Below are 26,884 nucleotides of genomic sequence, written 5' to 3'. Positions count from 1 at the left end.
TCCGAGCCCTATTTCGTTAAAATATTTAATCATCCCATCGTTGTGCAACATTCTATTGACTTAAATATGCATTGATTGGATTGTATCAAACGTGATGACATAGGGATGCAATAATTGAGCTGTTATAATTGAAGATGGAATATGTCCGTTTTTTCGTGTATCGAGATATTTAAGGGTTTGCATTCGAATTAATTTTAAGATATTGGCGAACGCTAATCAATTCGAGCGATGTTTTTAACGCTATACACCTTTTCTAAAAATAAAAAGAAATTAAATTTTGAACTTATTTCTTCTTTACAATTAAAATAGCGGAGTATTCAATAATAATTGCACTAAGAAAGTCATTTTAACTATAATTATTAGGAATGGACTTACTCCACTTAGGTTAAATCTATCCACGCATAACCTCATGATGACGTCGAATGAAATCGTTTCGAAGTCTACGAACGAAATTATATGGCTCAAGGTTAGGGATGCCACGCAGAGAATGATTCGGATGGAGAGGGTACAAATGTCAGAGAGACGATACTTCCCATTAACCGTGTCCGATCGCCTCGACTTCCGGCTTCCGGTTACACGGCACGTCAGCCGGCGGCGGTCGGCGCCTGGGGCTGCTGCGGCCCAAAAATAACCAATAAGCGACCAATAAAAGTAGACCGTTAAACCGCCAGGAGTACGCTCTCTCGCGAGTAAAAGAGCTACCGGTTAATTACAGGTCTAACCCCGCACCGCGGGCCCGACGGTCGGGGCCTTAATAGATCCGTCTTTCGACGAGCGGGCCAGTACGTTTGCTCCCTGATTTCTCGCTTTCATCGCACGCTAGAAGAGAACGCTACTTGTGCTGACCTTACGAGCGGTGGGCCACTGTTGCCACTAGGGTTTGATTCCCATTAACACCGCAACTATCATATTCACATTTGCACTCGAGAGGTGACTCTCACCGCTAGGTTTTCTTTAGGTTTCATTTCTTTGGAACTCGAAGTGTCGATAAAATAATTGTCGTTGAGGTAAAGGTGACCTGATTCTCAAATCTCAAATTAGAGATCTAATTTTCGAAGTCAATATAATCTTAGCATTCGTGTCAATAGAATGCTAAGAAAGCATCTCGAGCTGCTGGTAGATACCAGATAAAAAGACCTCGAGTGCAAAGTTTTAATTGTAAAGCATTGTAAGCAAACAGAAATCCAATTGAATCCGTCGCTAATCACCAAGCAGTAGACGCGATGAAAAATAAAACCATAAAAGAGACCTTGTCTTCTTCTTATATAAAAATCTGTTACTCGACCAATTCTGTAACTCGACCAAAAAAGAAATTCCCAAACGTACTTTAGTCAGGCCAACGTTTGCCCGCGACAGACGTTGCCTAACTCTGGACGGAAGTGATATATCGGTGGCTAATAATGGTCGTAATCTATAATCTCGTTCCGAGGGGGCATTCTTCATCAATTTCGGCCACCGACTCGAGAAGAAACGGTCGACAGGTTGACTTCGTCGGACGAGCAGGCGCGATTCCCAAACGGAGGCTCTTTCGGGAGTCGTGTGCTCGCCACGGGGGTCGTATCCCGCAGGGCTTCAGCACCGACACCTTCTTCAGCTTCTCTTTCTCCCCTTCTCGCACCCCTCGTCCCTCTCCTCTCTTACTTCCTCGTATTTCTATTTATTCACAAGCGCCAAACCGTGGTCCCTGCGTCGACATTTTCCCATTCGGTAGAACCACTGTTACGCGAACCGATTGGAGGACAAGCGTTCAGGTTGGAGATTTTTCATGTACTAGAACAACTGGCGACTAGCTGTCAATTTTACTTAATACTTGAGACAATATAGAATTAACCGAATTGAATTTGATTGTAGATAACTTTGTGTGTGGAATACGAATTCACATTCATTCACGTTGTTCAATCATAGATACACTATTTTTCTACCGTCTGACGTAACCATCAAATAATATTCATGCGGAAGTGATAACATTTGATGTCGCGCGATACTTTGATATTTGATAACATTACTGGCAGACAAGAAGCTAGATGTTTTCTCGCCACTTTGTATTTCAGAATTCCTCGCGTCTTGTGGCCGCCCTTTGTGTTTGGCGAATCCTGGCTCTTTGAAGTACTCTCTTGTAGTTACATTTCCCTTGGTTTTGAATACTGCGATATCCCGCTTTCGTCGGCAGCCACGATGTTCGCAAGTTTGCACGTGATACCCTGCGTTATGTGGTTTAAGTCTGAAACGGGCGGAAGTTTATTCAAATAATTACTTTGGAAGCACTGGTAGATACAAGATACATTTTCGACGGTCATTGCTGGCCTTTTCGGTAATTATCAACATTTTCGTGGTGGACTTAAATTTTTGAAGGAACCAGAACAATTTAGAAAAAATTTATTTTGTTGATTATTGAATATTTCTTTTATGGATGACTTATTAATGTTATGTTATTCCTGAAGGGGAACCAGAAGAGATTAGAAATAATTTACTTCGCAATCTAGACATGTGTGATTCAAATTTCGATCGAATTAAATTCAAAGTATTTATTTACTTCGTACATGATGTACTGAAACTATATTTAAACATTTTCTAAAAATGAAACAACACGAAAAAAGGTATTTTTATTCGAATAATAATGTAAGGCATACTTGTTTAAAGTGAAGACACTTAATTAATTTAAAAGGTGGTAAATATCCGATCGAAATATCAGCGTCATAATCAAATCCCATTAACCTGCACGCGCAAAAATAAACTAGACTAAACATTTATGTTCGTTTAATCCCCAATTAATTTCGTTTAACGTCGAAACGCGATTCAGGTGGATTCCGTTCTGATTGGTTTTTATTCTTTTTTTTTCGCGCGCGCGTCAATAGTACAATAACGCGATGTTTCTTATTTAAGGTATCAAAATTAATTAAAAGGGTCGAAATTATGCTCACGACGTTAGCGGGAGGATGGGAGCGAGGGAGGGCGAAGGCTGACGGATTTGATGAAAACGTAAGTTGGACGAACATTGGAACGGATTCGAGAGCGGTAGCGGACCAAGTGGAAAGGTTATCCGAGCGCAGCGTTAATGAATTGATTAAAAAACAAAATGAATCACGGACGGTGAAACCCGCCACTAAAAACTCATTAAGCCACAGATTCTCGTGGTGATTTATCGTAGATTATATTCACCGGACGCGCTATGGCCGCGATATTAAAATACGCGAGCCATAATTTACTGCGGAGACGATGTTGTCTTTGAGAAAGTTTATCGGTCGTGGTTCATTTTTCGCCGGCTTTCCTTTGATTGCGATCTCGAAATCGACTTTCTATTACGTTGACCAGAGTGTTCGTTCGGTACGCGGTGGTGTTTGTTTTAACTTGATTAGGACTTTTACAAACCCAGGATCATGAATTTGCCCAAAAGAAGAGAAAAGATCGTGTAACAGAATCAGAGAATCAATTATGGAGTAAATGTGTTTCCTGTCTAAGAAAAATTGCTGTTCTTGATTGTCATTTCGTTAAATACGAATCATACGAGGCTATTTCGATTTAAATTAAAATGCAACGGAGGAACTTGCTAAAAGTTTAATATATTATAAAAACCGATACTATAAACCATTTAAAAAAAAATAACAATTATTGACCACAACGCTACCGAGATATGTAATTCATTGAAATTTGAATAACAGACAGCATTGCTGCCACAGTCATTTCGTTCGAACGTGTAATTAGAACGACACGTTTTAATCGATCGATATCTTGTTAACAAGTTTTCAAACGCCAATTATTGGGGGCGATTTCATTAATCGAGGAGAAATTATAAGGGGTCGGTCTTGAACTCGAGTTAATTAATTTCGAAACCTTCTGCTACAGAAGCGATCGCAACATGTAGCGGAAGCGGCTACACGTATTACGCGAATGATTTAATTAATTGATAAGCACAGCATGTACTCGGAAGTGCACTTTACGAGCGTCACTCAACTTTTGACGTGTAAATGTGTTTACCATGCAACTTGATGTAGTAGATACATATTGATGTTGTGCACCTGATCCCTACTCGCGTGTGCACGCGTATCTGCAACCCTATTCGAACGTGTCACTCGGCATTATTTTGCTGCAATGTTGCAGAAAAGTCTCCTGTCTATTATACGGCAATCACGAAAATATTTATAGCACACGCGTCTGGACAAAAACGTACATTTGATGATTACGAGTACTTTTGTACCCATTTCAGCAGGTTGCAATTTACAAACTGCATGCGTGTCTGTAGATTGCAATCGCTGTAGACATGTTTGTCTGAACCTTATTTGAATATGTCGTGTTTTATTGAAATGTTGCAGAAAACTTTACTATTTAAACAAAAAATCAATTGCAATGACACGTATGACAAATATTATTGAACAAGATAACTGTATGCATGTCTGCAATCGCAAACGGCATGTATATCTGTTTAATTTCATTTTAAAATTTCGTTTTAAAATTTCGTTTTAAGATTTCGTTTTAAAATTAAAATTTCGTTTTTTTTTAAATTCTGTCTCACTTGTCATTTGTTTGATGTGCGAATTTTAAGTTTCTAAAAGAGGAATTCTATGTTGTGCTTTAAAAGACAACACGGTTCGTTGATTTCAGGATTGAAAATAGCGGCGAGGAATCAGTTTCGATCATTTTGCACGGTTGCTGGAGCATCTTCGGGAATAGCGAGCTACGCCAGGTATATCCGCTAAACGACTCGTTAATTGTATTTTTAGGGGCTTCCTGCGAGAGGTCCCAGTTCCTAATTTACCGACTCGCCCGTTTGGTTTATAGGCACTCCCATGTACCGTTTATAGTATAACCGACACCACACCTCGTTAAATCAAAGGACCGGAATATGCTCATAGCTATACGACCCGTAAGAATTATAACCAAACGAGAGGAGCATCTTCTGGCTGGATCGAACCGCCAGCCGCGCGGCCAGGACGTTTGCATACCCAATTTCTATTTCCGTTTCCTTCGTCTCCCATCAATGAATCCAGAGCCAAGCTCACCGATAAGGTCTTGAACAAATAATCTCAAAATTTCTACATTCTTCCACTATTTAAAAACATGAACTTTCTCATTTTCTAAAAACCTTCTTGATTTACAAATTATTGCTTGAAACTTACTGGTCTTCTTTAGAACGAGTAAATTCTTCTACGAAGAAAATTTTTCTCCCTTTTTTTCGTGTAGAATCTTTCTCCTCGTTTGGTTCTTCGTTAATCCTGGGTTTCAAGCGTGAACCCATTTATTCCAGGTGTGATAATCTTGAAAATAATTTTACAGTAGAAATGAAGTCTAAAAAAATATGTAACGTTAACGGAGAATTAAATTAATTCTGCGTTATCTCTTTAAATTAATTTCGGTATTATACTCGTACAATTTTTCTAATGCATCTGTAGGAAGTACTACAGGGATCACACGCGAATGCACCCGTGTTTCTTCCCCCGACTATTAAGCTTGAAAATAGTTCGGCTAGGACTTCACTTGCTCTATCGGAGCAATCGTAAATAATGTTGGCGCCAAACTAGCTATAATTTACGACATGTTGAACTTCTCCGCCTCGTGAAATACGCCGGAATGATGAAGAACCCTTCGCCATGGCAGAGTCTTCGACTCGGCCACTTCTGGATGTCTTCTTCCAAGCGCACTTCCAACTTCAAATCGCGCACGATCGTCGTCCCGGAATATATTAACTGAAAGAAATCGCTTTCCCTCTGATCCCTCCACTCTGGTCCTTTCATTCCGGAGAAATTCAATTTCAGGGCTTCCAACCAGCCGAAACTTTCCCGATCGATCACTCCCTGGCTCGCGAGGATCCTCCTTGAAGGAAGAGAGAGGCCCTTCGAACTCCATCGCGCTTTATTAAATCACCCGTGGCACCGATAGTTTTCAAAATGCTCGGTTATACGCTCTTCATATCTGAAAATATTCAATCGCAAACCTCACCCCTGTATATAACGAATGGTTAGACGCATGTTTATCAATTATGCCAGGAATTTGTGACCCGATACGTGTAGAAACTTCATTTTTACCGGAAACTATTCTGCTTTATTTACCTTCTCAATTTATTTCATACTCTCACAGTTTCATTGCAATCTAGAACTATCCAACGTTAGAATGCAACGAACGAGCAAATTTCTCTTGAAAGGACACGAAAAAACTCCTGCGTCTTTCGCTGAAAACCACCATCGGGATTTTGCTCATCTCTGGGTCACCCTGTACAGAAGTTCGCGGCAGGGTGGAGACGCAAAGCAGAAGAAGCAAAAGTGGACGGTCTCCGTGGTCGGTGGAACGGAGAGAGACAAAAGGGTAAGGAGAGGATGAGGAGGATGGGGGCAGGGGGGGGGGGGGTTAGAAGAACATCGGCCATATGGACTTATCCAGCAACGTAGCCCGAAAATAATAAATCTCTGAACGTGCTGCGGGATTATTAAAAGAGTCCCGAGCTCGTTCCCCTTCGGGAGAGGAGAGCGTAAAAGAGAAACAAAACGCATTACCGTTTCTTAATGAAGCTGAGGGATACGAACGAGCCGAGGCAACGAACGAGAGGAACGCCGGAACGTTACGGGGCGAACGGCACCACGGACAGACGGACGAACTGAAGGAATGGATGGACAGACACGAGGATGGACGGGACGGACAATCGGACGGTCCAGCGTTCAGAACTAATTGGAGCCACGAGATATTAAGAGAACCAAAAGGAGAGGAAAAGGGTGGAGAGACAGAGGAAGCTGGACGTGGTTGATGCCACGGTGGAGAGAAAAAAAAAAAGGAAAGGAAGGAGCAAACGGCTACGGTTGGCTACGGGGTGGGGAAGGTGTTTGAAGGCATCATTAGATGGGTGTGTACCGATCGAACAGCGGGTGATCACATTAACAGCTAGTTCGTCCGTGTTATGAGTTTGTTTAACGATATTACGCCCAGGTGTTTCCTGCGAAGCTTTCGGGACTTCGTGCGATCCACGATGATCGACACGGGTGAAGTGTTTTAGGTTTGGACAGAGGAGTGCACCAGTCCGACGTTTGGAGCGATAGAATTTAGGTAAACAGACTTTGTGCGCGTTTCCTCAGCTTCCTAATAACAGAAAACATATTGCTATCGTAAATTATCATAACAATCAGACATTCTATCAGTATAAGCTCTAACATGAAACGAACAAGGTCGGAAGAATGTCAATTATTCGCGAACGTCGTAAACTCGAATAATAGTCTTAGTTTTCGAATAATAAAGATTGTGCAGTACAGCGAAAAACCATTAAAATATAAACTGGAGCAGTTAAATACGAATTTACTTAACATTTTACGTCCTTAAACGTGATACCCTTGAGCGAAACGACGCTCCGAACACGCGTTGCATTTATTTGCAGTGCGTTTGCATACAGGTGTCCCAGAAACGCGTCACGAGTATCATAACGAACGTTGACTGACACCGATAAATGAAATGACACCTCAGAGTGAAATAATATACCTTTAGCCTACTTGCGCGGCGTTATTACTCCATCAATCTTTAAATTACCCCGCGTACCAAATTAATTTTTATCGACGCTCCGCGTATCGAGTATTATGACGGTGAAATAAATTAATAAATTAACGCTCACGACACATGTTAATATCAGCAAAAATTATTACGCTCGTGACACGTATTATTTCCACTTCTTACTCGTATAAATTTTCATCGGAAATTCGTTTCACGTGTTAATGTGTTACAAGATTCGGTTTATTTGTTTCTATTGCGATTGATCCGAAGCACTGGCGCTATGCTTAATTACGAATTGCTGGGTACATAGTAATTTAACGATGATCTCCCCGGAAAAAAAAAGAAACAGTGAGAATATCCGGTTATTATTACAAAGTGTGAGTTGACAATAGAAAACTAGAGCCTCGGTCCCCATAATGAAAGAGATCTATGACGATATTTTAATCTCTATTCTTATGTTCCCACAGATTATAGGCATCTTGGGTTACGACAAAAGCGAAATTAGCATGCTTTGACGATAAAATCGGTGCTCTCGTATCATTATCGAATTATGCCTCGCTGAAGATCGTAATCGAGCCCAGATGATTCGCCTAGAAAAACGCCTACGTCGTGACGGTCGCTTCATTTTTATTTTCTTATTAAGAATGCGTAAAATAAAACACTCCGAATACCAAATTAGACAAAACGGAATAAAAGATCGATCGGAGACGGTTCCCGTAATCAACGTGATCAGAGAAACGGTATATTATTATGCATAATAATATTATACGCGTAAAATTAAATATGCGACAGTTTCCTGCAGAAATAAACACGCGAAGAAGGATTTACAACCAAGGAATTAATATTTTCTTATTTTTCTAGCTGCAGAATAAATATTTTTAGACGCAATTTCATCAATTGAAATAAACACACAGCTTTCCCTCTCGAATGCAAGTTCCATTCGGTCACGAGGATTTCGAGTTCGGCACTTTAAAAGTGTATTCCTTCAATTTTCCAGTCGAGTAAGCGTCGGTTGAAGGGCTCTTGTGCGTCTGGCAAAGCGTGCACTATCCTGTTACGCGATCTCTCCCAGCCCGCAATCAAAATTCAAATCACACTTTTACAGCCGAACATAAAATCAATATTCGCCCTTTGGACACGTCCCTAAATTCCATCGAAAACAAATCAATGCACGGCTCGCGCGTTTAAAGACGCAGAAGTGGCCAACAAACACTTGGAATTCGCTCCCGAAAATCGTCCACGATAATTTTGATCTTTGTATTTTGTAAAGCAATTTAAACAATTACTTCCTGTCCTTCTTTCACGACATACAACAATTATAACCATATAGCCTACACGAAGCAATAATCTAGTCTTAAAATAACTAACAGAATAACTAACTTCGTAATGAACAACACACTCGGCTTCCTCGACATCTAGATATTCCGTAAGCAACGTAATTACCTCCTTAATGAATATTTCACTCCGAGACTAATACTTGCACAAACCTTGAGTCGTAACATCGTCCGTGATTTCGCAATCCATCGAAACGACTCGAATAATTCATGAAAATAGAACGAGTCAATCGTAGAGGTTTAGAGCGGCAGCGTACGATAATTGTTCATTAAGATTTCACCGCGGCAGTGATCGTCGGGAGCTTTTTAACGCGAGCGGAATTACCTAAACGAGCTGGCAGTCGCGTGAAAAACCAACTAAACAGGACCAACGCTGTACATGTTGTTGCGTTACCTGTCGACACGAAAAAATAGATCGCCTGATGGCTGCGAAGTCCAAAGTATAGCAAAACGAAAGTTAAAGCGTCTTAGACATCCGGAATAGTGCCCTTATAAATGGTTTTTCTATATTGCCTCGTGTCTGGCTCACGTTGGACATGGACATGGGTTACCAGTTCATTTAAATAAGTTAAGGGTCTCGCTTAGTGCCTTAGCGGGTCCATTACAGCTGGGCAAAAGCGGCTAATTACCTGCCTGACGTGAGTTATAAACCCCTCTAAGGCCATCGCTCCCACCTTTGAATATTTTTAACCGGATCCCGATTTTTACAATGAAAACGTCCACCTCCCCTCGGCCACTTTTACGGCGTCGATGGTCCGCCGTTTAGTATCGCTTACGGGATATATCGTTTCATGCGCGTACACTCTAGGCGCGCTCGCGTGCACGTTGCACGTTACGTCGATGCGTCGATAACGACTTCTGGAGTTAATTAAAGTTATTAGGAACACACCCAGCATTAAACCGTCGGACAACGCGTGCGACGAAATGATTTAAAGCGTGTCGTGTACGGTCAGGAGCATCGGAGATTTTTATTACTACCTGTCGCGGGTACGTGTGCTGATTTCAAGTATCGATACTGACATTTCCTGTGGAGAGGAAAAGAAAAATAATTCTGGGGTGATGTTTCTAATGCGAGAGTAGTTAACCAAAGTAATCAATTCTTCAATCTAATATCTGTTGCAATCTATCTAAATACAAAATCCAAGTCTCGACCTGATGGACATTGCAATGTACCTATATATACGAAGTTCGTTATTTCATTGATTTCGACATTTTGGTTTTGTAAGAATAATATATAAAATAGTATGTAGAGATAATAGTAAATGAAAATGTAAGTTTAAGGAAAACGTGAAGCTAGCCGAGTGTTAAATAAACAGGTAGAACAAGCTACTCCATAAATGGAACGAACAATTTTATTTCCGAGTTAAACTTCGGTTTTTACGTTACAAGAGCTGCAGCCAACGACGGAGCGATTTCTGACAGTTGAAATTTCGTAACAAACGATCGAGAGGGCGGTCCCTTTTGGACAGAAAATTAATCTAGTTTGTCATAACGTGGGCGGGTTAGTTCAAAGTGCCGCTAATGAGAAAAAGGCCGACCCGCGTCCTTCTTATTTGTCAATGGGATCATCGTGCCCATGAATCAAGCCCGAGAGATGTTCACTTGGGTTATTGAACTGCGTAGGACTTCTTTAATGCGGCCCGGACTGCGCGAGATACTTCGAATATTATTAATATGTAATTAACGATCGTAATGAACCGGAGTCTCTCGAATTTTCGTTAGACCATTAGAGATGTGAGAATACTTTTCGGGGGATGGTGTAAATCCTCTGGTGTAAATACGTATTCCAGCAATATAAAATTGTTCTATTATTTTGTCAGATTGAATTGTATTATTTAATATTTAACGAAACACGAAAAATTGTCTCGTTAGCCCAAACGACTCGAATATATTCCTGCAATTTGATACACTAACGAAAAAAAAAAAAAAAGGAAGAACACACATTTCTAATCGTTTGTGGTAATCATCTGTCATCGACAGTAGCACTGATAATCCAAGATAGCCGTGAACGCGATGCAGAACGGTGCTTACGCGTTTTCTTTGGTCCCGATACTTCAATTTTGCGTTGCCCTAAAAAGCCCTGCGGGACTGGTTAGCTTTGGTTAGTGGTCGTGGAACGATGCGAACGACACGAGCGGCTGACGAGATAGACAGACACTAGGGCGGAGAGAGTCTATTTCATGGTTAATTTGGCTAACTCGATTTCACCACCACCATCGCGACCAGCAACTACCACCCTCGAAAAACCAGGACCACTAAACTAGATATAGGGTGGATCCCATGGACACCCTTCTACCGACGCATAGTTTGGGACCTCGTGTTTCCGAGAGACGTAAAAAGGTCGTCGCTAGCAGGAGAACCCGAGAATTCAATCCCTGATCCGTGAGATATCTACAGACGATACTTCGTCATCTCTATTGGAAATGGTGTATAAATAAATAATAAAATATTAAATTTATAGATTAACTACGACACCTCGACACCTCGACTACGACAAGTCATTTCTATCCTCCATTCTCCTCGACTCGTAAACTCTAAATCGGACGAATCGGGTTAAGAAGTCGCAATGACGAGAATATCGCGAAAGTACCACGGCAGATGAAGGCCCAGACGACGTATAGCTCCGACAGCCGAAAGGCAGAGAATAAAAATTAAACGCGAGCGGATGTAAACGAAGAGTGTCGCGCGTAGCTACGTGCGGCGTCTCTTGGATATGCAAAAGGAAAACGAACACACGGTTGGCAACGTACGACCGGGCAAAAGGGAAGAAAGAAAAATCTGAAATCCTTTGTTTCAGGGTACACAAGACGACGACAGACGGTGGACACTAGTCCGTCTTAAGCCTAGCTTTTCTGCAACGACGCGGGATCCTCCGCCACTAGCGGGGCACTCTTCTGACGAGCCGAATCGGGCCAGCGTCGTCAACGTCGTGTCTACCGGCTCTCACGAGTGACAAAGGGAAGCATTCTCGGAGGAAAAATCTCGGGAAAAGTTGGAAGCAAATATTAGTTGAACACTGGACTAGTCATTATTTCTCTTTGTGCTTGCAAATGCTACTCGCTACGGTGTCTTCCGCAAAAGGGCAGAACAAAGGAGCATGTCATCGTACAGCCAACCCCACCCTCCCTCCCTCGACGTTCACCTTCCCCCTTCCCCGAGCCCTTCCGTCTCTCCTCGATGCCCCACCTTTATCTCTAACCACCCTACGCCACCTACAACCCACCCGTTCCTCTATTTCTGCCCTTCTCTTCCCCCTATACACGCTCGCTTCGCGTCCTATCCTCCACCCTCCTTTTCTTCCTTCGGCTCTCTCCCTCCTTTTTTTTATGCTCGAGTCTTAATTACTGGAAGCAGAACGGGTTAAAGACTAAAACACAAGCCGACGTCGCTTGACTGATCACGGCGCGTCGCGTCTGACGTTCGTGCCAAATGAAAAACGGTCTAGAAAAATTATTGTTGCGGAAGGTACGCGACACCTGCCCCGGCCTTCTTCCTTTTCGCGAATTTCCCTTCGACGCTTTAATCGACCGTGAAACTCCTTTCGCGAGACGAGCGACAAAGTTGACTATACCAACTGCTTTGACGCTTAAATTTAAGATTTTTTTAAAAGTGGAATCAAACTTGGGTGACGAAACTTCTTAGAAATGAAACAGGAATATATTTCCTTCTTCGCGTTTCAACTACCGACGATAATAAAACACGCACGAAGGATTTGAATAAAAACGAAATAGCGTGGACGTTCCCGAATTATAATTTTTCAATCTAAAAAAAAAATCGAATCCTCCGAAATAATAATTCTTACTGTTTCTATCGCGATCCACCTTCTCATCCCTCTCGTCCGCCCTCCTGGTATCGTTTATTCCAGCTTGTTCCGCGTTTCTTCGCCGTTTACGTCAAATGTCGCGAAAGTTATCTCTCGCTGGAGAATTGCAACGCGCCGTGGAAACGCGTGCAACTGAGTTTACCTTCTGCATTATAGAGGAATGTATCTCGTGACATACTCGGTGTATATAAGCGCCCACGGACAAAGTGCCGCAGCCCTTTGTGTCCGATGGGGGTGACAATGGACCTCGCTCTCCGCATTGTCACTGGGTTAACCAACGTTTTCAGTGAGTAAGGAGGGGGGGAGTTATCGCGGATGTTTGGCATCGCCGTGGCTCGGCCAACATCAGCTCATCATCTTTTATTCAACCCTTTGCGTGCGGCATGCCGCGAACGTGACTCGCCCGTGGAACTGTAATTACTGAACATCATCCACCTATGTTTTAGAGAATTCCTGTTTCGCTCTGCGTCGAAGTTTGAACGCTAACAAAGCGTAGCATAGTGCACGCCGGTGTGTCTCTCCGGCAAAATAAATAAAAACCCGCTGCCCCGTGGACTGTTCACGAACAATACTCGTTTATGTTTTCGACAACATACGCGTTTAACAGAGCTTATGTCCAGAGGATACGTCCGGCGACGTATCAAAGAAATAAACAAACTGTCGAGGTCGACGTTCGCGGTAGAAGTCACGGCGACGTTTCCTCGTTGGATTTTATTAACGCGTCGCTCGAACGATTGGAGAGATTTTTCCGAAGTGACGCGTTCGCCAACGTCCTGTAGCGAAAACAATTTTAAGAACAAATTGCTGCTACATTTCTATCGACGAAACGATTTATGGCCGCGCAAGATTCGCGTGAAAATGTTTGGCAGTCGCGCAATCTACAAATCTCCAAGCCGGGGCACCGACAAACGCCAGAATGAAATCGAAATTCAATTTCCGTTCCCCCCGACCCCCGCGCGATACCCCATGAGTTGCGCGAGGATCTCCCTCGTGAAACCATCACACGATTACGCTAATTCGGGTATCATTTATTTTTCGTTCACCCTTCCTCTTCTTTCTTACCCTCCATTACTCCGCACGCCGCCCAAACGAACCACCACCCCCAATTCTCTCGATGCCTCGTGAGCTCTGGCAACTTTGAAGTGCGCCGGGTTTTTGATGTAGCCACCAACTGTTCCTGCCTCGTTCGCCATGCAAAGCACTGAATCACGCATTAGGCCAAGATGGAGCGACAAATAATCAACGTAATCGAGCGTGGTACGCGAGGGACAAACGTTTGCGTTGCACTTCCGTTAACCGGGTCAAGTACCTTTTTTGTTGATGCTTCGACTTTAGGTAAGTGCACCGGTCACATTTTAGAATAAAAGTTAACTTTCAGGTCGCACGCTAATATATCAACATTTTGGCAAATAGTTTTAATTTATCGGTGGGATGACGTACACTTCTTAACCCCTAAGGGGTATACCCCCAGTGGTGGGGATGGTTTCAGTCCATTTACGATAGAGATATTTGTGCATTTGCGGAGACTTTACTGTGATATCGAAAAACTCTAATTGGTTCTATCTGTACCTATTTCCTTCGACCACACCTCGAATAAAAATAATACGACCTGCTAAACTTTCAATACACCATTGAACGAGAAATCGCTCATTGCTCCCCGACGATTTCGTCGCAGCGACCGCGTGTGTTCGTTTGAAATAAAAATAAAAAAAAAAAAAGATAAAAAAATTGCAACGAAACCGCAGATAATTCAAGCGTCCACAATGCGCCAGGTACGATTTATGTGGAGGCCGTTGACACCGTCAAAGGGATTCTAGGGAAATCGTAAAACTCGACCGAGGCGTTGTTCACTTAATCGAACCCGAAGCACGCATCCTCTCCGCGCGACACGAGCGCGAAAGTCGAGTGGATAGCGAAGACAAATATGCGGGGAACACGAAAGCACGCTCGAGAGTCTTAACTCTTCTGAAACCGAGTGAAAGCACACGGTTGTACCGGTACACGTGCGTGCACGCGCTTACGACCGCGATGAATTATTACCGTGGCGTTTATTCGGTGAACACCACGTGGTTTCGTGGTTTTCCTATAGTTTGCGCCCATTGAGCCGGGAAAGACAAAGCGAGGAGCAAACGGATAGCCGGAACACAGACGAGGATGAGAATGGACGCTGATAACGTGCGGGACGGGAGGGTGGGTAACAAATCCGACACGTGGGAGCGTAGTATTAATTCCACGTATGGTGCACCCCCTGTTATTTCAAGCAAAGACACAACCAGCCACTCGCCTTTGCCACGCGTCCGCATCATACTTTATTGGAAAATGTGCAAATACTCCCTTTCTTCCTCCCTCGTTTCATACTTGCATCCACGTCTCTGTTTTCCCACCTCTCTTTTCGCTGGCTGTTATTTTTCGCTAGCCTCGTCGCTATGGCCTATTCGGTGGCGACCTCGAAATCTGCTCGAGACCAGTCACGCGGGAGTGTTCACCACTTGATAGAACGATAGGATGGTCGAAAATTTGTAATTGTCTTAAAAATATATCGACCCTTTTCATCCAGCAGTTAAAGGAACACAAGCACCATACCCGTTCGAAAGATTCGAAAATGTTGCAACTAGCAAATAAATCAAAACGAAGTACAGAAGTTAGAATGTTTGATGAAATTCGGTAAACCAGCGGTATCTTCGCGAATAGAAATTGAAGGGAACAGGGAGAGACGTACTCCAACTCTGTATAATCTCTGGACCCGGAAGGGATGGTTACAGCGCCAAAACTACCGTCTTTTAGGTAACCTAGGCAAAGCTAGCAAAGTTCTCTAACAGCATAATTCAATATGGGCCCGAGTCTGCCTAAGCTTGTTTCCGTTATCCGCTATGGTCGAGGTCTTACATTTCCTGCGGTCGCTATGTGATTTCCGTGGCTACCGTAGGGGAAAATCCTGATACGCGCCATACTGTGTCGAATATGTCTCGACGATTACCGATGTTTTTCATCCCACGAACGACCTTTTTTAGCTTTCCCCGCGGTCTCATTAACGTTTCGCCGTGACGGCAGTTTTTGCTTCCGTGCCCTGCGAAATCTGGCGCGATCATTTTTTGAGGGACGCCTTTGATTCGATACCTAACGATTCGCAGCTGGTTTCATTCCAACGTTACCAAATGATGATCTTGCTCAATGTTCTTTTCTAAATATTTTTCATAATTATTGCGTATGAGAAATTATTTTTGCTTGTGGAGTGCAGCACGAAGTATCACACTTGGATTTAGTTTAATTATACTGCTGATGATTTTAGTATTCTTTTGCAACACATTTTTCACCTCGAGTTCATTTAAAAATAAGGAATTTATCAGCAAAAATGTGTGTCGTACCGTGTTCATCATAATATATCTTCTTCATAAGCGGCATCAAATATTTTTACTCTTATTTCTTTAGAAAGATATATACGGTTCTAATAATTCAATTAACGACCGTAATTAAGTGGTCACCGAGACTGGCAATTCGAAGTTATTAGGAGTACTAGCGAACGGCAGAGCGAAACACAGCGAGGAGGCAGTAATAGGGTAAGTGTCTAAATTAGTAGCGCTGAAAATTGAAGAACCACGACTCCTGATCTCGTTTCGTAGCGTAGATTTTCAACCCCTGAAGGACAACCCTCGAGTCTCAACGATTCCGTGTTGAATGTTACTAACTCGCGTTCGTCGCTCGTATCTCCAAGAATTTTGTATATCTCTAAACGAGAATTTTTGTGTTATATCTTCGAACATACGAGAATTAAGCAACAAGATCGGGTTGACCGCAGACTGATCTGCGTCCCGACGCCTGGTCGGGTTGATTGATCCATTCTCGGTGATCTACGACGTTTATTAGGAATGCCCGAGGTAGGAAGGCCGCGCCGGTTTGCTGGGTCCGACTGCGCTTGCATCGCGACCACGAGCTCTCCATGCTAATCGCGCGGAATTAGGCCACGCAACTGGGCAATCTTGGAAAACCCGCTCAGGGCGGTTTACGATATTGCTCTTTCGCGAAAAATAAAACTGTGATAGGTTCGTGTTTCAATTAACTGTGCTCCGACCTTCAGCCGTAAGGCAACCGAGCTTATTTGAGTTGACGCGAGCATCGACGATTCGATTCGTTTCTTTGATATAGTTATTAACGCTTTAATTAGAGGATTATTGAGAAATGGAATATCCAACTCAGAAGAGGATTTTTTACGGCAATATTAATCTAGGCTGACATTAATTTCTAGATATTAGATTGATTCATAAATAACTTACGTTTCTTAACTAAAACTTTATTTACGAGTATGCTATTAGGTAATAAATTTTAATCAATTATATAATTAGCGTTGTTGGTTATCACTTTGTTTGCAAGATATTATCCAAAAGCTATTGATGAGTCTACTACCGAGATACTACTGAATAAATTATATTCTACAATATTGAAAAATGACGAAGCCCTGTCCTGTTACGTTTGAGACATCTTGAATATTCGTAACAGACATTTCCCAGATAAAAGCTAAATTTAACACTTACCTGCCACGCGTTGGAGTCCAGAGCTAGGTAAGACATGTTGTTGTTAGTGTCCTCCGTGGTTGTGAAAATGTTGTGGACCCTCTGAACGCTTCGCCAGGAGGCACCTTATCGATATCGGTCTTCTCACTCACGTCCCGAGAAGATCGCCAGGCGGCATCTTCCGTCGGTGCCTTCGACAGCGTGCAAACAACGTTCTGAAACATTATTAAATGAATCGAAACTATGTTAAATATTTAACGATTCGTTTATTATAGATTAGCTACACTGCCGATCATATTGCAATTGTTTAATGGTAGAGATTTCAAATATTAACCAGAATTCGTTCGATGGAGGTCAAAGAACGTTCTGCAGCATTTTTATGGGTACAGTAATGATTTTTTTGTTCGATGTTTAGTGAACGGGTTTTTGTAGTCTAGACCCAGTATTACTTAACTGCAAGCTAATTTTGTAAGGAAATAATATAACATTGTAAAAAAGCTTCTGGGAACATACACCATTAGATGAAAGCTGCATCTGTATTTATGCGTTCTACGATATTTATTTGAATTTATATTATAAAGGGAATTTTACAGTTTAGTAAATATTTTTTACCGTATTCACGGAGGAAAAATGAAAATTTATTTTCGTTACATAATCTAAAGAGTAACGTGATAGACTAGTATGATTCAAATGGCCAAAAATGGGAAAAAAAGATAACTTTTTGGTGACGATATTTTAAGCTATTTTGAAAGAAGATAAATTTTTGTGGGATTAAACGCAATTCGAATGTAAGAGGAAAAAATGTACGGGAAACGTTTTCTGAAACATCAAATGTCATTTATGTGAGTGCCGGGCAGCGGTACATGACAGTTCGTGTGAAAGATCGAAACCATTAAAAACACTTTCACATGAACTTATTTTTCGTTGAGACTCCTACATATGGGGGCTCGTCCGGGATGGGGGGTTACAGCGGCAGAGGACCGGCCAGTCACGATGAACAACAATGCCACGCGAAGAACGGTGGAGCGGGCAACAATGAGGCGTTGAGAGAGAACACCGTTCCAGAAAGAGAGAGGGGAGTACACTCGCGAAAGAGAGCGCACTGCTGTTGAGACGCAAAACCCGTGAGAGAAAGAGAGAGGGGAGTACACTCGCGAAAGAGGGCGCGGCGCGCACTGTTGTCGAGACGCGAAACCCGAGAAAACGGACATTCGGCCTAGTTAGGTAGCTTTCAGCTTGCGTAATTAAATTCAAATACAACGCAAAACAAATATGAACACTCTATTATACAATTTTGAAAAATTGTATTTTGTACTACTCGTACATCGAAGTAAAATAATTCGTCCTTCGCATAATTAAACATCCACGTAAATTTCCTATTACCTCGACGCACGCGGTTTGTCCAACGTGAAACGAAACGTTGTAACGTTCATGGGCTCGAAGAAAACGAAAGAAAATTTATAAACAAGACCGCAAAGAAAACGGGGAAAAGTTCGCCGCGCAAACGGGCAAGAAAAATACGGGACACGGTAAGGACGAAAACTGAAAGTCGTAGGAAAAAAAAAAATGTGAATTACACTCTCGTCGTTTCAAGTCCCCGGGGCGTTCCGTCAACGGATCGAGAACTTAGTTAAGCAAAGTTAAATACGGCTCCCCGAGGTGGCACGACCGCTTTTTAATTGCACTTTCACAAAACGAAAAGATAACCAGAGCTGTCCGGGGTACTCGATGATCGCGACTCCGCATTCGCGCTGCTTTTCATCAAACTATTTCATCGCTATTCGTATCGCGACACCCGGGGCGACGCGAATAATCGGTGCTCGTCCGCGGTTACTATATGGATTTTTAAACACGCCGATTATTATTCCGTTCCCATGATTGTGGACAATTTTATTAGATACGTGTAACACGAAAATAATATACTTATTATAATTTTCATTTACCGTATACAAATAATAAGCCACGTGAAATTTTTTATTTTAATTTTTCTTGAGGTTGATGATCTTTGAAAAGTTTAATAACGTTTGGTTCTAATTTCGAAAGATGTAATCTTAAGCCAATTTTGTTGCAAATTTCTTCACTTTACTTTCGAAGAAGATATTAAAAAAAGGTCGAAATATTGGTGAATACGTCGTCATATAGACATTTTGAATAAAATTAACAATCTGCTTCTTAATAATTTTACCATTATACTGGATGCAAAATATCGAAGTCACGAGTGTTGGAAATAAAACGTCATTCGAAACCATGAATCCTCATGTAGCGTTCTTTTCACGCCGATATACCTGATTGCTCCAGATTATGAATTTGCCTTCAAGCCTACTCCGTTATCAGAAATAAAAAATTCAGTTAAGAATCCAGCCAGCCGCGAAAGAATGTCTTCCCGTAACATATCGTAAAATAAAATGAGTCTGAGCAAATTTGAAGAACTCCGAGTTGAACCAACGACGAGCAGAATCTTCCCACAAACAAAACGTTTGGAATAAGAAACAAAAGACGACAGAAGAAACTTTTAACTCGTTACTCAAGAAAAACTACATATCCAAGTTTCACGATCAATTTATATTTCACTCTGAACAAATACAAGCTTACTAGCAAATGAAGCTCCTAATCTCTCGAAGGACATTGACGAACACGTATACGTTTGCTTTTGTACCAAAATTACCATTACTTACATTCACAATAAATTTTAAAATACACCAAGTGAGACAGCATATTTGTACGTTAATTTATTCGATCAGAGCAACGTCCTCCATTTTAAATTCACCCTCAAAGAAATCAACAGTCGCTACTCGAAGAAGACGCTACCTTCTCCGCGTAAAATAACCTAAACGCCGTTTGGTTATTGTAAAACATGTAAGCAACGCAGGTACTCACACCGCAGGCGTCTTGGACGATTATCGGAGCTTTCAGGTACGTACAAACACACCAAGGCCCTGTCCAAGATCACAACGTCACAAATCGAGCCTCTCTGAACGTCCGTCGAGCGCGAAAACGTAAACGTCAAGCCGCACACGCAAGCGAGTATCGGCGACCGGTCGCGAAAGGGAACAAGCACCAAGCTTCCCGTTGCCAAATCGAAACCGGTGTACGTCGCTAGACCGCGTAAACACGACTGCAAAATTACAACTCACCTCCTCTCACTCGTGTCCGTGGCCTCGGTAGAATCCACCGCGTCGACGACTCGCGAAACACAAGGGAAGCGCGCACGTCGCGACGCGACACCGAGCCGTGGTCACCGTGCTCGCGCTCGTGCCAGATGTCGCGGCGTTTCCAAACTTTTCGCCCTCGGGGCCTCGCGGACGAACGTCGCAGTAAACACCGCGAAATCGAAACGACCTTTAACGTTCGAAATCAGCGATACCGTGAACCGCGATACCGTCGTACGGAACAACTGCTCTTTTCGCGACGCGAACACTCGGCTCGCGTACGCGGGTGGTCCCGGTAACCTAATCCTCGTTTAGATTAGCAGGGGCTAATTCGAAATGCAACCCGCGTCTTCCTCTCTTTCTCGTCGAGTTTCTCGATCCCCTTCTTATCCTCTATTTCACTCCCCCTCTCCCTAACGTCTTTTCTCGGCCGATACTGCCCCCGTCCTTCGACGTGCCTCTCTCTTGCCCTCCCCTTCTTTTCGTTCCCCCTCTCTCTTTCTTTCGTACACACCCTCTCTCACTGCTTAGACGGCTGCGGCCCGCGATCGGGCCCCGCGCGGTATTTTCGAAAACCGTCGAGGGTGGCCAACGGAAACGACAAGAAGCGCGCGAGCACGAGGATGGAAACGACGACGTGCGCGGCGTATACGCGACGGGAAGGAAGAAAGTGATTTTTGTACGTTGGTTGTACCTTCCCCCGGTGTGTGTTGCCACCGCACGTGGCGCGTCGCGACGTCGCACTGCGCTCGGGGCAACGGAGGCGCCGCGGCGCCCCCCAGCTCCTCCCGACGGCCACCCTTCGCAAACCACGCTCCCTACCTCCTCATCCTCCCTTTCGGGCTTCGTCAGCCCGCCCGCCCGCCCGCACCTGCGGCGCGTCCACCGACCGAACCCTCCCCCTACATCGTTGCACCCCACGGGGGTGTGGTGCCTCCGCCTCCAGTCACATGACGGACCCTGCGCGGCTTCCCTGCTCTAACCCGCCGCCGGGAATGGCCTAACCTAACCAGCAAGAGATACAACCTATACCAAGGCGCGCTTCGTTTAACGCGGCCGTGGCTCGTCGAGCGGCCTAGCGATCGCTCTACCCTCTACCACGGATACTAAACCAGCGTAGGGGTAGATCTTTCAAATTGGACCACTTTACACGGTTTCTTAAATTGTAATGTTTCCCGAAAAAGGAATCGGTAGTACCTAGTATAGTACCTAGTATAGTACCTAGGGGTAGTTTGTACCGATTCGGTGGCGTTAGGAATTCAGGATTGGTCTCGATATACACCCTTGTTCATAAATATGTGGACACTTGTTACCTTCAATGAATAATTAATATACGCTCTAAGTTATTACTATGCGATTTTTCTTGCTAAATTGTATATTGGATGTGTATTTAATGACATTTAATAATATTAAATGTCTGAGCGTTTTAGTTCGGTTCTTATTCGTTTAACAACCCTCAGCCTCCGTCTTGGATGGTACAGCACCGATTTAAAATTCCCTGTTTTTCTATATCCAGTACATTGCACCCTAAGGTCGTTGTCGAGAATAAGAGACTCCATAATCACCCTGCACTTGCAACGCAGGGGGTGACGAAGAGATCGAAAGTACAAACGAAAGTGGAAGATCGAATACCTTATCACCAGGTACCCGTCGTTCTCGCATAGATGCGCGCGGGGAAGGTGGAAGGTTCGATTCCGCGCACCACACCCTCTCCACCCCTTAGCCGTGTACGAACCATGTAACAGTGTGCCACCCACACATTTGTACCCGGTAACACGTAAAGAACAGACGAACGGTGAACATAGTCTGCGCATGACCGATCGATGCCCCTTCCTTTGCAGCCACCCCTTCTGACGACTACTACACCACTACTGTACTTCGACCCTGTACACCCCACCACCCTGTCACCGACGAACTATGTAGGACCACCACGCTGCAACCCCTTTCTTCGTACGCCCCTGATGTCGCTACCTCTGCTGGCCGACCCACCCTTGGGTACTTCTACCCCCGTCGCCGAGAAGGAGAACGATCAAGGGAAGGGTGAGGGCCGAAGGAGGTGGAAAACCCTCGGAGGTGGAGTGAACGCGTAACCTTCCACGAGCACGCCAAGACGCGGCTTCTGTTTTCCCCTCTGGAGATTTCGGCAGGTTTTCACGCCGTCGATGTTCCCTTTCTTCTCGTTTTCTTCGTCCCCTGTCTTCTGGTGCCAACCCTCTTCGCAGCTTTTTTCCTCGACGTTTCTTACGCGCGCACGTTCCAATCCGGCCTTCTCTGCCCCTTTTCGCTTGCCAGGGACATCGTGAATCTCAGGTCCGATAGACCTGAGCGATGGCTCCTTTTTTTCGTGCTTTGATGGAGGATCGAACTTCTCCATTATCCTCGGCGATTCTTGCAATTAAGTTCGGAAGGTGCTCGCTAATTGATCGTCTGGTTCTACGGGTGCTTCTGGCACGAGTAAATCCGATTTGTGGCAAGAAACGCGGTGGAGCATATGCATGAACATACGTGGAAAGTCCTCGTTTGGTGGGGAGGTTGGTTTAGACGAGCTGAAATGAGGAGTGCATTCAGGAATTTACGAGGAGGAAACTATTCGGTCGAGTATTTTAAAATTTCCTATGCATTGACTGTTTTCTGATGTTTTTCTGACTGTCAGGGAATATCCAGGGATTTTCAGAAGTTTCGTCAGAGAAATGAGTACGAAACTCACTTGTAAATGATGTAAAATTCAGTAAAGTAGCAATGTGTATGACAATTATTTAGTAAAACGTGTATGAATGTATGCAAATCCTGGAACAACCTGTATCGCCAGTACCTAACATCAAAATGGCGATTTCTACGAGAGAGAGGCGATGCCTAGCTTCCGCGATCGTACTCGAAACTCGCGGGAGAGGTCAAACCGTCCATCTTCTTACCGGAGAGCGCCATACCACGCCTATGTTAAGTCGTGACTCGATCGAGGAGGAAGGAGTACCGGTGTTATATTAGCGCCCAGGAACAACCTGATGCGAACCTCCGGGCTATCCACGGTGGTTCGTGAATCGCCCATGGAGAAAGAAGCAAGAAATGCAGGATCGACAAACAACGGGTCGACGTTGCGCAATTAACGAGATCGGCCCGATTGGACTCGAACTCGACCGCGCCAGGACGGATCGACCGGGTCAAATCAAGTCGAGTGGTACGCCAAGTCATCGCTAGTTTGGTATAATATCGAAGATATTCGATAGCTGCGTCGTAGTCGCGCAATGGGAAGAACGTGCATCGTGCAGACAAAACGGCGCGATTCGATGTCCAAACACACTTCAGGCGGGGAAATGAACCCTTCGCGCAGGAGTGGCGACGGAGGGGCGATGATTTTTGTTTATAGGCGATACTAAGCAAAGGTTTCTGGTTTCTGGTTTCAAAGCACCTGCGTTCGAAATTTTTCTATTTTCTAAAAACCTATCATCTACCAACTCTCAAATATTAAAACTCACATTATCAGTTAACTACACGCGCGTGTCGCGTTGGCTGCTTATCGCCCATACCTTTCCTTGATCGAAACCATAAATTACCGTCTACAATGTCGCGGGTTATTACTGCGTTTACGTTTTCCCTCCGATTCGGTGAGTAAGCTTTTTTTAATGGGAAGAGCACGCGATTAAGGTCGCTGAATTAAGAAGATTCCGAGAAATTCGCTCGGGAAGCGAGGAAATTCGCTCGCGTGCACGGTGGTAGTAATGAATGGAAGGCGGTAAGCAAAAAGGATCGCGGAATGTTGTAAATGATAGTTTGAAACAGGAACGGGAAGAAGAGGGAAGACACACTTGATGAGCCTTTAAGCGAATGCAAATTTTTCCGCATTACGTACACAGTCTATGTGATAGATGACTGGACCGACGCTGTCAGAAACGAAAGAACAAACGCATTGGCATAAATCATGTTTGTTAGTTCTGCTTACATGTCAATAACTTTCGAACTTGTGGTCCATTTTTGTTGAACTAGAGGTGAATTTATTAAATCATTAAACAGATGAGTTTATTATTCATTTATTGGAGTATTATTCATTTTGGTTCATTCTGTTTCTGTTCATTATCTTGATTACCACCTACTGTTGCACGAGGATTAACAAGGAAATATGAAAACAATAATACGAGGTCGTAGATGGAATACCCATTATACCACCTAAAATTCACATTCGTGGAGAGCCGTTAGGGGATTAGCCTTTGACTGGTTGGACGGTTACGCTCAAAGACAGAATCCTTCCTGTAACCAAGCCTCAGCAGCTAAGCGAGAAGTTGCTTGCTAAGAAATCTACTATAATCCACTTTGTTCCGGAGCACATTACGTTATAACGCCATAACTCCCTCGTGTGATGCAATTTAACTACCACATCATTACTCCCAAAGTTAAGCCGGTGTAAGTTGGAAATTACTAGTTAAATTGCATATATCCATGCGAGAGCCGAGAGCGCTGTGTAATCTGCCCATGTGTTTATCTATCGGTAGGTAGTCGGCGTGTATATACCGTGGCCCCTTCATCATCGAGATGGTCACGGAGACCATCTTACCCTAATTACCTAATAATCCGAAGCGATGACCTAACTTTGGCTCTGTCTCTAAGTGGTTTCCGCGTCGGAGCAACTTGAATGATGTGTCTATAACTCCGGCAAATTCTAATAGACGTACCACGGAACGCGTCCAAATTTCGTCAACGCGTAATAACCATTCCACGAACGAAATAAACGAACCTAATCGTCCTATACCGTTTAAATAATACTACCGGTGACATGTATAGGTCGGATAAACACTAGTTGGGTGTTTAAGGAATATTCGCTTTCGATTCTTCTGTGACGTACAAATATAGACGAATCGTGAATTTTTGTTTCTTTTCTCAAAATTTATGCTTATTTTTCTACATTCTGAGATGATAATTTTAAATAGAAAATTGAAGAGAATAAAAATGGTGTACAATTAGCTCGATTAAGTAAGTTTACAAATATTTTTAGCGATCATTTATCATAACTCGCGTATGAGTTACCTGTACAATTTGTATTTTCAATACTTATCTTCATATTTATTTTATATTTCAACTAATCCAAACGTAAAAATCTATGACATTTAAAATCACGATTAAAATTCTCAATTATAGTTTTATATTACATTATACATAATATGATAGTTACAGAATGCATCCTCCGCTTTTCATACGCTGCATTACACGCATCAGCTTAACAAACTCAGCCCGACATGATTCCCGTTTCCCTCGCGATCTTCTTCTCGATTGGATAACAATTTTTTGTTTCACCTAAGCACCTTTGTACGCGAAAGGAGAACCCGATCGATGCTTTGACGGGATCAATGGATCCCGGATGATCCCTGCGCTGCTATAAACAGATCCTCCAAGATCGATACCGACCCCTATTGATCACGAGGACCGCAAACGCGACGCGTCCACCGGTCCGCATCCTTTCACGTTTCACGAACAGCTCGGGGCTGTCAGGTGCTACCGCCCCGATCAGAAAAATGTGCGTATCTGGAGGTGATTTTTCTGAAAACATTCGTGCATCTTGAAAGCCCGTTGAATAACCTCGTCCCCGTTTCTTTTTTTACAACCGCGGGCGGTGAAGAGCTTGTTGACTTAAGCGCGTGGCAAATTTGGTCCTTTCAAACCGTTCACCGCGAATACGGGACCACTCTAGGCTGCACCGAGGATTACGCCCACGAATAGGTTCAGAGTTCTGCGTCGTATTGTTACATCGGACCTCTTTGTGAGCAATTTTTTTTCTCGGAGATGTCTTTTTCGGAGGAGAAAGTGAACGAGTGAGTCGAGTATGTTTTGGGACAACTGCGCTCGGTGCAAATGTGGGGCAGTGCCAACAAGTTTAAACATAATTTCATCGCACTAGTAACATTTTATAAACTGAACCACTAAATCAGAATGGAAAATATAACAGATTCGTTACTCCCGTACCTGTAAACTGCGACCGAATAAATGCAGCCGAGTAATTTAAATTTATTCCATCAAATATCCGGAACATTTTTCCAGGCTCCTTTCCGTCGGGGTTTTAATGGTAGACAAAGACCGGAGGTAAGAGCTGGAAGCCAAACTTTCATAATTACAATAAACAAGCCTCGGTTGCCGCGGTAAATCGCCCCGGTATAAGCCACAAACGCCTGACGGTAATAACATGCAAATTGTCGGCTTGCCTAACGTCTGGACTCCGTGGGTTCTTTTGAAATGTGATTTCTTACTACTTTGAATCCGAACGGGGTTCCGCCACCCTTTGAAGCTCCGCGATATTTTTGCGGGAGGGTCTCGTCAGCGGAATATCGAGCACGACGTTCGACGCGGATTTGTTTCGTGGCGGTACAAATTGCATTCTTCGCTCTAGGATTTACAATCGGTGTAATTTGCTCGAGGAAAATGTAAATTGTCCATGCGAAACGACGCTGGCGAGATGAGTGCTTCGATTTGCAATTATTTATGTGGCTCTTGATAGTCAAGATGGTACGTAGTTAAGTTTCATGTTTATGTTACTAACCTGATTACAAAGTTTATCATTGGCGGTTTTATATGACCTTCGCAGTTTATTTATCATTTTCGGATTCTCATTCGATAATTCCCGTC

General features: G+C 43.4%; 1 protein-coding gene across 2 annotated transcripts in view; it reads right to left on the bottom strand.

Annotated features, from left to right (window-relative positions):
* Window positions 1-20,747, bottom strand: part of LOC128874056 (transcription factor AP-2-epsilon) — a 189,937-nt gene extending 169,190 nt beyond the window's left edge. The window contains exons 1-2 of one of the 2 annotated variants that reach the window (XM_054118319.1): window positions 20,264-20,747; window positions 17,151-17,344 (exon numbers count right to left, since the gene is read on the bottom strand). In XM_054118319.1, coding sequence (XP_053974294.1) covers window positions 17,151-17,186 — 36 coding nt within the window. In that variant the 5' untranslated portion in view covers window positions 17,187-17,344; window positions 20,264-20,747. The other variant, XM_054118318.1, reaches the window with a different exon arrangement.
* Window positions 20,748-26,884: the final 6,137 nt, after the last annotated feature.

This window comes from Hylaeus volcanicus, chromosome 3, assembly GCF_026283585.1.
Source record: "Hylaeus volcanicus isolate JK05 chromosome 3, UHH_iyHylVolc1.0_haploid, whole genome shotgun sequence".
NCBI lineage: Eukaryota > Metazoa > Arthropoda > Insecta > Hymenoptera > Colletidae > Hylaeus > Hylaeus volcanicus.
This window is presented reverse-complemented; position numbering and strand designations above follow the sequence as displayed.